This window comes from Tachyglossus aculeatus, chromosome 10, assembly GCF_015852505.1.
Source record: "Tachyglossus aculeatus isolate mTacAcu1 chromosome 10, mTacAcu1.pri, whole genome shotgun sequence".
NCBI classification, from domain to species: Eukaryota; Metazoa; Chordata; class Mammalia; order Monotremata; family Tachyglossidae; genus Tachyglossus; species Tachyglossus aculeatus.
In genome coordinates this window covers 19,414,816-19,427,334 of record NC_052075.1, presented here as the reverse complement: position 1 = coordinate 19,427,334, position 12,519 = coordinate 19,414,816, and the positions used below count along the sequence as shown (strand labels likewise).

The 12,519-nt window shown below is 51.8% G+C and overlaps 1 protein-coding gene across 2 annotated transcripts in view; it reads right to left on the bottom strand.

Annotated features, from left to right (window-relative positions):
• POLR1A (RNA polymerase I subunit A) overlaps nt 1–12,519 on the bottom strand; it is an 82,850-nt gene that overhangs the window by 53,073 nt on the left and 17,258 nt on the right. For both annotated transcript variants that reach the window (XM_038752372.1, XM_038752373.1), the window contains exons 10-13: nt 11,863–12,045; nt 11,632–11,754; nt 10,261–10,491; nt 4,558–4,812 (exon numbers count right to left, since the gene is read on the bottom strand). In XM_038752372.1, coding sequence (XP_038608300.1) covers nt 4,558–4,812; nt 10,261–10,491; nt 11,632–11,754; nt 11,863–12,045 — 792 coding nt within the window. The remainder of the gene's footprint in view (nt 1–4,557; nt 4,813–10,260; nt 10,492–11,631; nt 11,755–11,862; nt 12,046–12,519) is intronic.

Here is a 12,519-nt window from a genome sequence, read left to right as displayed (position 1 = left end):
ATGTGAGCACACACGGTATGACATGAAGCAGTGTGGCCGAGTAGAAAGCACACGGGCCCGGGAATCAGGGGACCTGGGTTCTAAACCCGGCTCCGCCACTTATCTGCTGTGTGATTATGGGCAAGAAGAGAAGAAGAGAAGACCATGGGCAAGAAGAGAAGCTGCGTGGCTTAAAGCAAAGAACCCGGCCTTGGGAGTCGGAGGTCGTGGGTTGTAATCCCGGCTCCGCCACTCGTCAGCTGTGTGACTTTGGGCGAGTCACTTCACTTCTCTGGGCGTCAGTTACCTCATCTGTAAAATGGGGATTAGGACTACGAGCCCCACCTGGGACAACCTGATCACCCTGTATCTCCCCCAGCGCTTAGAACAGTGCACGGCACAAAGTAAGCACTTGGCAAATACCATCGTCGTCGTCTTCTTCTTCTTCTCTGTACCTCAACTACCTCGTCTGTGAAGTGGGAATTAATACTGTTAGCCCTTACTCCCAGGCCCGTGCTCTACCCACTAGTCCACGCTGCTTCTCTGACCTCATCGGCAAAGTGCGGATAAAGACCGCAAGCTCAATATGGGACATGGCCCGCGTCCACAGTCCACAGGGACTGTGTCCGACCCGGCTGTCTTCCTCTAGACCGTACGGTCAGTGTGGCTGGGAAAGTGTCTGCCAACTCTGTCACCTTGTACTCTTCAAGCGTCTAGTACAGTGCTCTGCACACAGTAAGTGCTCAATTGATTGGCAGGTATAGAGAGAGAAGATGCCCACCTGGGACCCTGCCAAGGGCTCCGACTGGCTCGGCTCCAGCTCCTGGGAGGTGACTGGCTGGGCCTTAGGAGGGGCTGAGGTAAGGGAGAGGGGGAAAAGGAGGAAAAAGAGCAATACTGAAGAGGAAGGTAGACTGAGGGAGGAGGGAGGGCTGGGAATGAGGCTGGAGTCACCAGGCCAGCTGGGAAAGTGGCCATGGGAAAGCGTGGCTGGAAAAGGAACAGGGTTATCTGCGCGGTATTTGTGCTAATGGTTTAACTGAGTCAAAATAGCTGAAAAGAGGCAGCGCGGCTTACGGGATAGAGCGGGGGCCTGGGAATCAGGAGAACCTGCCTTCTAATCCCGGCTCCACCATTTCTCCGCTGGGTGACCCTTGGGCAAGTTGCTTCCCTTTTCTGGACCTCAGTCCCCTCATCTGTAAAACGGGGATTTAGACCGGCGTGTGGGACGTGGCCTGTTTCTGAACTGATTAGCCGGTATCTACCCCAGTGCTTAGCGGAGGAGCAATGTGGCCTAGTGATTATTATAAATACTTATTTATAATAATATTATTATATACTTATTATAAATCAAATATTATATACTTATTATATACTTATTATAAATAAGTATTTAAAATAATAATAATAATTTATGGTAATTATAAATATGTGATTATCATCAATCGTATTCATTGAGCGCTTACTATGTGCAGAGCACTGTACTAAGCGCTTGGGAAGTACAGATTGGCAACATATAGAGACAGTCCCTACCCAACAGTGGGCTCACAGTCTAAAAGATTATAAATAACCACAGGCCTGGGAGTCAGAAGAACCGGGGTTCTAATCCCGGCTCGGCCACTTGTCTGCCGTGTGACCTTGGGAAAGTCACTTCACTTCTCCGTGACTCAGTTCCTGCATCTGCAAAATGGGGATTAAGGCCGTGAGCCCCAAATGGGACACAGACTGCGTCCAACCTGATTAGCTTGCATCTACCCCAAAGCTTAAAACAGCGCTTGACACGCGGTAAGCCCTTAACAAATACCATCATTATTATTACTGCAGTGCTGGGCACATAATAAGCCATAAAAACCCATAAAAAACAAAAAACTATTCACCAGTGTTTACCAAAGATGTTCAGAGCAGACTAACAGAAACTATTCCTGTGAGGAACTATCTCTCTGCCTGTTTGCATTTCCCCAATTCCTACAAAGAAGGGGAATTTGTAGGAACTGCTCTCGCCTCGGTGCCTTCGGTTGTCTTTTTAAAAAACAAACAAAAAAACCAAAAAGGTTTTACCGACTTTTCACCAGATGTAAATGGGTCTGGCACCGCTGTGCTGGTTACATTTTACAATCCTGACCAAATTACACAACGGAGTTGTCCAAAAACCCAGAGCGTACAAAACATCTGTAACCAAGGGGAAGGGCCAGACGGACCACATACCGACGGAGCCCATGTCATTGTTACCTCTGAGACGGCGCCGCTCCTCAGCGGAAAGCAAACTCAGAAACGGCCCGCTTTCCCTACGACGGCGACGAGTTCTTCGGGTATAAATTACGCCCAATGTCTTGGAATTAATCTGGGGCGCTTTTTAGTATATTAAAAGAAGCCACTAAAACCAAATCCGGGGGTGGCCCGGTGCCAATTTTTCTTCTAGGTTTCCGGCCAAAGCCATAGTCACAAAGTCAGTCTCTAGACTGCGAGCCCACTGTTGGGTAGGGACTGTCTCTAGATGTTGCCAACTTGTACTTCCCAAGCGCTTAGTACAGTGCTCTGCACACAGTAAGCGCTCAATACGACTGATTGATTGATTGATAAATCTGTCCAGTGACCCCGAATGGCTCGCCGACAAGTGCCCAGCCCTCCCTCAACCTACGCCAGAGGCTCCTCGCTTAACAATCAATCAATCAATCAATCAATCAATCAATCGTATTTATTGAGCGCTTACCATGTGCAGAGCACTGTACTAAGCGCTTGGGAAGTACAAATTGGCATCACATAGAGACAGTCCCTACCCAACAGTGGGCTCACAGTCTAAAAGGGGGAGACAGAGAACAGAACCAAACATACCAACAAAATAAAATAAGTAGGATAGAAATGTACAAGTAAAATAAATAAATAAATAAATAAATAGAGTAATAAATATGTACAAATATGTACATATTTGTACAAATATGTTACAAATTTGTTACAAATATGTAACAAATATGTACAACCATATATACATATATACAACAACATTAACAGAGATGCAGCATGGGCTAGGGGAAAGAGCACCCGGCCGAGGAATCGGAGGACCTGGGTTCTAATCCCGGCTCTCCCGCTCGTCTGCCGTGTGAACCAAGGGCGAGTCGCTTTAGCTTCTCTGTGCCTCAGTTCCCGCATCTGTAAAATGGGGAGCGTAACTATTCTTCCTCCTACTTAGACGGTGAGCCCCATGTGGGACCCGATGACCTGGTGTCTACCCCAGTGCTCAGTACACAATTATTACTTATAAAACTAGCCCGTTGCAAAGGATACAGTCCACTTCCTTCTCACCCTCATTTAAACGGTTCATTCTTTTCAACTCTTCACAATTCAGTTCATCCACTTTCCTTTTGCCCACCCAATTTTCTTTTCCTGATATTTAAGTGTTTGCTATGTGCCAGGCACTGTTCTAGACTGTAAGCCCACTGTTGGGTAGGGACTGCCTCTATATGTTGCCAACTTGTACTTCCCAAGCGCTTAGTACAGTGCTCTGCACACAGTAAGCGCTCAATAAATACAATTGATTGATTGATTGACACTTGGTGGAGCCGAGGCTTGTACCCATGACCTCCGACTCCAAAGCCCAGGCTCTTTCCACTGAGCCACGCTGCTTCACTGGAGGGGGGAATACAAATAAAGCAGGTTGGACATAGTCCCTGTCATTCAATCATTCATTCAATCATATTTATTGAGCGCTTACTGTGTACAGAGCACTGTACTAAGCGCTTGGAAAGTACAATTTGGCAACGAACAGAGACAATCCCTACCCAACAACTGGCTCACAGTCTAGAAGTGGGGGGAGACAGACATCAAAACAAAACAAGTAGACAGGCATCAACAGAGAAGCAGCGTGGCTCAGTGGAAAGAGCACGGGCTTGGAAGTCATAGGTCATGGGTTCAAATCCCGGTTCCACTACTTGTCAGCTGTGTGACTTTGGGCAAGTCACTTCACTTCTCTGTGCCTTGGTTATCTCATCTGTAAAGTGGGGATTAGGATTGTGAGCCCCACATGGGACAATCTGATCACCTTGTACCCTCCCCCAGAGCTTAGAACAGTGCTTTGCACATAATTAGCGCTTAACAAATACCAAAATTATTATTATTATTATCAATAGCATTAGAATGGGTGAGTAGAATTATAGATATATACACATTAACAAAATAAATACAGCAGTAAGTACGTACAAATATACACATGTGCTGTGGGGCGGGGAAGGGGGGTACAGCAGAGGGAGGGAGTAGGGGTGATTAATCCCCATTTTACAGGTGAGGTAACCGAGGCACAGGGAAATGAAGTGACTTGCCCAAGGTCACCAGCAGACAAGCGGGGGGAGCCAGGATTAGAAGCCATGACCTTCTGCCTCCCTCGCTCGTGCTCTATCCGTTAGGCAGAGCTGGTAGACACGTTCCCTGCCCACAGGGAGCTTACGGTCTAGAGGATCAGGTCGGCTCATGGAGCCCCATTTCCCGGGTCTCCCCTCAGACTCAGACGGGCAGGAGCCGGGGGGAGAAAGGAGGGGAGCGGGCGGTGGTCTCCCGGCCCCGGGATCGAAGGCGGGCGTGACCCACCTTAGGGACGAGGTACTGCTCGTCCGTGCAGGCCAGGACGTTGGCTTCGGCGCGGCCCAGCTCGCTCTGGGGGAGGTGGGCGTTCATCTCGTCGCCGTCGAAGTCGGCGTTGTAGGCTTTGCAGTTGGCGTAGTGCAGCCTGAGCACTTTCTCTCCGGGCAGGACCCGGGCTCGGTGGGCTTGGATGGACGGTCTGTGCAGGGTGGGCTGGCGGTTCAGCAGCAGCACGTCCCCGTTCTTCACGTGGCGGTAAACCTAGGCGTCGATCAGTGGGGTTTACTGTGTGCTTAATATGTGCACCGCAACTGTACTAAGTGCTTCGGGGAGTACCCGATTCCTGCTTTCAAGTAAATGACAATCTGGTGCGGTACTCACTCGGTCATTCATTCATTAAATCATATTTTTTGAGCACTTACTGCGTGCAGAGCACTGTACTAAGAGCTTGGGAGAGTACGATATAACAATAAGCAGATGTTCCCAGCCCACGATGAGCTCACAGTCCATAGGGACAAGCTTACAGTCTTGATGATGATGATGGCATTTGTTGAGCGCTTACTATGTGCAAAGCACTGTTCTAAGCGCTGGGGAGGATACAAGGTGATCAGGTTGTCCCACGGGGGGGCTCACAGTCTTAATCCCCATTTTCCAGATGAGCAGCCAGCGAGATAGGAGAAGCTTTTGAGCGCTCACTGTGTGCAGAGCACTGTACTAAGCACTGGGGAAAATACAATGTAACATTATAACAGACACGTTCCCTGCCCTCAGTGAGCTTACAGTCGGGGGTGGGGGAGCAGACAGACATTAATGTAAATAAATTACAGATCGGTACGGAAGTGCAGTGGGGCCGAGAGCAGGGAATGAATAAAGGGAACAAGTCGGGGCGATGCAGCTGGGGGTGGGAGAAGGGGAAAAGAGGGCTTAGTCAGGGAAGGCTTCTCGGAGGAGATATGACTTCAAGAAGGCTTTGAAACTGGGGAGAGTTTCAGATATGAGGAGGGAGGGCGTTCCAGGCCAGAGGCAGGGTGTGGGCGGGAGAGACGAGACTGAAGTACACTGAGAAGGTTAGCATAAGAGGAGCAAAATATGCCGGCTGGATTGTAGGAGGAGAGTCGTGAGGTGAGAGGTTGGAGGGGCAAGGTGATTGAGTACTTTAAAGCTACCGGTGAGGAGTTTCTGTTTGATGCAGAAGCGGAGACATTCAAATTAATTACTGATAGGAGAAGCAACAGAGGATTAGGATATCTGTATAAGTGCACGGGAGTTCTCAATGAAGTGCGTACTGACTCAGAAGGGAGGAGAATAGGATGGGGAGATGAGAGGTTAGGCAGGGAAGACTTCCAGGAGCAATTCATTTCTGTAGGGCTTTGAAGGTGAGGAGAGAGTCCCAGGAGGGAAGGTTTGAGAGCAAGAGGTCGGCAGGGAGATAGAGGAGATCGAGGCCCCGTGACCAGACTGGTGCTAGAGAAATGTGTGGGCTGGATTTTAGTGGGAGAGGAGAGAAGCTAGGTAAGAGGGAGAGAGCTGAATCAGTGTCTTAAATAATTCACCTCGATACAGCCAATTCAATCATCACGCCTGGGAGCACAGAGAGTTAGGGGAAAGGAGATTTAAAGCGTCGTGATCTCCCAAAAGGACCCGTGACCTGAAGACATAAAACTGGCTAAAATACGTGCCAGAGGACTATCGCTTCCGCAGAGTTGTTGTTTTTTCCGGCACCACGGGTTTGCGGACGTTAGAGCAGAGTATGTGCCGCCAATTCTGGGTCAGAACAATGCTGCACCAAGGCCAGCGCTCTGTCAACAGTGCCAATCGGACGACTGAAGACTAAGGGCTTAGCCGCCCTCTTTGACACCAAGCCTCGGGGTCATCATCATCATCATCATCAATCGTATTTATTGAGCGCTTACTATGTGCAGAGCACTGTACTAGGCGCTTGGGAAGTACAAATTGGCAACATATAGAGACAGTCCCTACCCACCAGTGGGCTCACAGTCTAAAAGGGGGAGACAGAGAACAAAACCAAACATACTAACAAAATAAAATAAATAGAATAGCTATGTACAAGTAAGATAAATAGAGTAATAAATCTGTACAAACATATATACATATATACACGGATCAGTCGGAAGCTGCAGTGGGTCTTGAACCCAAGCTGCGGGATCTCGGGGTGGTGGAGAAGGGGATCTAGGGGTGCGGGCGGCTGCAAAGAAGGAGGCGGGTAAGGCTATTGGGAGAGGCCTAGTCATCATCATCAATCGTATTTATTGGGGTCAAGGAGGAGCCTTAAAAAAATTCTTTCCGTTCAACTGTAGGAAGACCCGGTTGTGTTTTAGCAATATGCGGGCTGACACACTCATGGATGGTTGTTATTGGATTTGCAAGTGGGCTCTCTTTGACCGACTCCCATCAGATATAATAGTAATAATTATTACGGTATTTGTCCAAGCACTGTGGTAGATCCAAGGTGATCAGGTTGTCCCACGTGGGGCTCACAGTCTTGATCCCCGTTTTACAGATGAGGTAACTGAGGTACGGAGAAGTGACTCGCCCAAGGTCACACAGCAGACAAGTGGTGGAGTCGGGATTAGAACCCACGTCCTCTGACTCCCAAGCCCGGGGTTTTTCCACTAAGCCACGCCGCCTCTCCCGTTCGACTCGGCCTGTGGGCAGGCGGAGCGTCCGACGGCCAGGACTGGGCCCGTCTCGTTTCCGCATCCGACTGCCCCAAGACGACCTCTGGCCGCAAGAGCGGCCCCGGCCCCGTGGGAAGGCCTGAAAACCGGCGTGCTCCCTGGAAGACACTCTCTTGGATGAGGTCCCGGAGAGTTCCGGGTTTCCAAGGAGAGGCTGACTTGTGGATTCCCACGAGGGTCCCGCCGGGCCTTTGACGGCTCGACTGCGTCACGGCCCCCGCGGTGCCCGGGGAGCTCTTGTTTCCTCGGCCTCTCAAGGAGGCGGGGGCGGCCGAAGTCGCCAAGGCCGAGGACCAAAAATCCCCAGCTCGCCTCCCACCCCCACATTCCCAAACATAGAAACGCCGCCGTGGAACAAACAAAACACCAAGTCGACTAGGCTGCACAGAGCTGCTTGGGAGCGGCTGCCGAGCCGAGCCTACATTTTTCAGTCTTGCCCTGTTGACCTGAACTGAGGCCTTCTCCCCTCGCTTGTCGGCAGTCGATCGTATTTACTGAGCGCTTACCGGACTGTACTGAGCACTTGGGAGAGTGTGACCCAATATAATAGAAACAGTCTCTGCCCACAACGAGCTTACAGTCTAGAGGGGGAGGCGGACATTAATATAAACGAATAAATTAGGGATGTGTACGTAAGTGCCATGGGGCTCGGCGGGGGAGGGAAGAGGCGGTAAATAAAGGAAGTCAGGGAGTGGGAGAAGAGGCAATGATGGCTTGGTCACAGGGAAGGCCTCTTGGAGGAGACGTGCCTGCAGTAAGGCTTTGAAGAGGGGGAAAGTAATTGCCTGTCGGATAGGGAAGAAGCGTGGCCTTGTGGAAAGAGCCCGGGCTTGGGAGTCGGAGGGCGTCGCGGGTTCGAATCCCTACCCTTCCACTTGTCGGCTGTGTGACGCTGGGCAAGTCACTTGACTTCTCCGTGCTTCAGTTGCCTCATCTGTAAGCTGGGGATTAAGACTGTGAGTCCCAAGTGGGGCAACCTGATAAACCTGTATCTATCCCAGTGCTCAGAACAGCGCTTTGGCACACAGCAAGCGCTTAACAAATACCAACATTATTATTAGTGGAAAACTCATGGGCCTGGCTGTCGGAGGACGTGAGGTCTTATCCAGGCTCCGCCATTTGCCTGCTGTGTGACCTTGGGCAAGTGATGCCGTTTTTCTGGGCCTCAGTTACCTCGTCTGTAAAACACGGATTAAGACTGGGAGCCCCACGTGGGACAGGGACTGTGTCCAACCGATTACCTTGCCAGTGCTTAGAATGGTACTTGGCACATAGTAAGTGCTTACATACGATTATTAGCATTACTATAGTTTGGGGGGGTTGGGGGGGGTCGCTTAACAAGTAGCATCATATAAACATATCACAGAAGACCGGCAAGCTCTGAGACAGAGGCCGCAACATCCACTAGCACCAGCGGCGGGGAAGCAAAGAATAATAACGATGGCATTTGTGAAGCGCTGACTATGTGCAAAGCACTAACGAGAGGGCCGTGGCCACCATCCACGCATGTTGCCAATTTGTACTTCCCAAGCGCTTAGTACAGTGCTCTGCACATAGTAAGCGCTCAATAAATACGATTGATGATGACGATCCACCTGCTCTGACTAACCGAGTGAGGGGGAGAGGCGGGCACCGGGACTGACCTCAAACCCCAAAAGGAGGGCCACTGCTCAACCCTCCACAAACAACTGGCAAAGGCCCGGTGAGCCGAAGAGAGGGGAGACTGGAGTCTTTTCTCTCAATGCACGAGCAGCTCGCGTCGCCCCACGGCTACAAAGCCAGTGCCAATCGACACCCCGCCGACACGGGTGACCGCGCCCCGGTTTCCTCAGCGGAGAGCCGGGAGGCAGGGGCCGCATCGAGTCCTCTGTGGAGCCTAAGATGAGCTTGTGAGGATGAGGGGTCCCCTTCCTCCTCTCTGCTCCTGCGACTTTGCTCCCCTTGGAGAAGAGAAAGGCGAGGCTCCGGGGAGAGGGGCAGGGGGCCTGTTTGGTCAATGAGCATGGAGTCTTTTCCCATCCCCTGGGCAATAATAATAATTATTATGGCATTTGTTAAGCGGTTACTATATGCCAGGCACCGTGCTAAGCGCCGGGGTGGATACAAGCAAATCGGGTTGGACCCAGTCCAGGTCCCAAGTGGGGCTCACAGTCTCCATCCCCATTTTCCAGAGGAGGTAAATCAATCAATCAATCGTATTTATTGAGCGCTTACTGTGTGCAGAGCACTGGACTAAGCGCTTGGGAAGTACAAGTTGGGAACATGTAGAGGCAGTCCCTACCCAACAGTGGGCTCGCAGTCTAGAAGGGGGAGACAGAGAACAGAACCAAACATACTAACAAAATAAAATAAATAGAATAGATATGTACAAGTAAAATAAATAGAGTAATAAATATGTACAAACATATATACAGGTGCTGTGGGGAAGGGAAGGAGGCAAGATGGGGGGGATGGAGAGGGGGACGAGGGGGAGAGGAAGGAAGGGGCTCAGTCTGGGAAGGCCTCCTGGAGGAGGTGAGCTCTCAGCAGGGCCTTGAAGGGAGGAAGAGAGCTAGCTTGGCGGATGGGCAGAGGGAGGGCATGCCAGGCCTGGGGGATGACGTGGGCCGGGGGTCGACGGCGGGACAGGCGAGAACGAGGCAAGGTGAGGAGATTAGCGGCGGAGGAGCGGAGGGTGCGGGCTGGGCTGGAGAAGGAGAGAAGGGAGGTGAGGTAGGAGGGGGCGAGGGGACGGACAGCCTTGAAGCCGAGGAGAGAAGTGAAGTGAGCCCCGAAAAGTGAAGCGACTTGCCCGAGGTCACCCGGAAGACAAGTGGTGGAGCTGGGATTAGAACCCACGACCTTCTGGCTCCCACACGCACCTGCTCTATCCGCTAGGCCACTCAAGCTTCCCGCTGAGCGGCCAAAGAGGGAAAGCCGAACCGGGCGCGGGCGGGCGGGGCGCCGTCCCAGAGGCCTTCGAACGGGCGGAGGCGCGCAGGCGAGCCGAGTCGGCCGCGGCGGCACTCACCACTTTCATGCCCTGGGGCTTGGGGCGACCGGTGGCGGGGGTGAGGAGCTGCTTGGCCACGGCCTCCCGCTGGGACGGGCTGCCGGAGCTCAGGGCCGTCCGGGTCCCGTCCTCGTTGATGACCATGGAGGCCCCGGGGTGGGTGTTGGGGCCGTTGATGACCGCCTGCCTCAGCTCCTGGACATTCCACGGCGTGACCGGCTGCGGGTAGGTCAGCTTGGTGGCAAACACCTGCGAACGGACAGCCGAGCTTCAGGACCAAGAGGAACACAAGTGGCGGACGGTCAGTCGCATTTATTGAGCGCTTCCTGTGTGCACAGCACTCTAATAGTAATAATAATAATAACAATGGCATTTACCAAGCGCTTATTACTATGTGCAAAGCCCTGTTCTAAGCGCTGGAGACGTATACATGTTTGTACATTTATTACCCTATTTATTTATTTTACTTGTACATATCTATTTATTTTATTTTGTTAGCATGCTTGGTTTTGTTCTCTGTCTCCCCGTTTTAGACTGTGAGCCCGCTGTTGGGCAGGGACTGTCTCTATATGTTGCCAACTTGGCCTTCCCAAGCGCTTAGTACAGTGCTCTGCACATAGTAAGCGCTCCATAAATACGATTGATGATGACCGTCTCTCTATGTTGCCAACTTGGCCTTCCCAAGCGCTTAGTACAGTGCTCTGCACACAGTAAGCGCTCTATAAATACGATTGATTGATTGATTGGAGAGGTTACAGGGTGATCAGGCTGTCCCACTTGGGGCTCACAGTCTTCACCCCCATTTTCCAGATGAGGGAACTGAGGCACAGAGAAGTTATGTGACGTGTCCAAAGCCACACAGCGGACAAGTGGCGGAGCCGGGATCTGAACCCATGTCCTCTGACTCCAAAGCCCGGGCTCTTTCCACTAAGCCACGCTGCTTACTGAGCGCTTGAGAGAGGACGGTACAACGGGAAACAGACACATTCCCTGATGAACCTGACACAGTTCCTGTCCCACCCGGCGCTCAGTCTCAGGAGGGGGGGCACTGAATCCCTATTTCACAGATGAGGAAACTGAGGCCCAGAAGTGAAGTGACTTGCCCAAGGTCACACAGCAAGCAAGCGGCAGACTCCAGGTCCACACACTTTCCACGGGGCCACGCTGCTTCCTTCCACCTAGATCCTTCAACCGAGACGGGCAGGGAATGTGTCTGTTTTATTGTAGACACCCAAACACTTAGTACAGTGCTTTGTCCATAATAAGCGTTCGATAAATAGGATTCAGTGAATGAATGAACAAAGACGGGTGGACCAGCGGGGAGGGGAGGGACGCGGGAGGGTCCGCCCGGCTCTCGGGGGACCCCGGCCACCCGGTCCTCGGGCTCACCAGGGGTATCCCGATCTCGTTGGTGCCGATGTACATGTCCGGGCAGATGACCGAGCGGGCGGCGTAGTCCACGCGCTTCCCCATCATGTGCTTCCGGAACAGGCCGTCTTTCTTCTCCAGGATCTTCGGAGGAAAGGAGGGATGGTGAGGGGTCGCGGAGGAGACGAGCGCCTAAATCACACCCACCGCTCGTCCTCGCGGGAAGGTCAGAAATGCCCCAACGCCGCTCACCTGCCGGACGCCGGGATACTTGTCCGTCATTAGCTTGTCCATTTCACTGTCAAATACGATGTTCACGTGGCTCTGCAGGCGGATCCAAATGTTGTAGAGTTTGTCCGTGTGCGACTGTCCCGGGATCAACCCCAGGAACGACCGATCCATTGGGACCGAGGACTCCTCGGGCTCCTCCGACTCCTAGGGTTAAAGAAAAGCACCAAAGAATATCCTCTTTATTCTCTCTAAAGCAGAGAAGCGACTTGGCCTCGTGGAAAGAGCCCCGGCCTGGGTTCTAATCCCGGCCACGCCACTTGTCTGCTGTGTGACCGTAAGCGAGTCACTTCACTTCTCTGTGCCTCGGTTCCCTCATCTGTAAAATGACAAATAGGACCGTGAGCCCCATGTGGGACACGGACAGTGTCCAACCTGACTGGCTTCTATCTACCCCCGCCTGGCACAGAGTATGCGATTAATACCATCAAAAAAGAAACAAAATCACGAGTCAGGTCGCAAAGGAAGACGGGATTCTACAGCAGCGGTGGACATAAGAAACAACGATTACCTGAAGATTAAAACTGTGATCCCCATGTGGGACATGGACTGTTTCCTACCTCTTTAACTTGATTTATCTCAGCACTTATTACAGAGCCTGGGACATAGTAATCGCTTAAG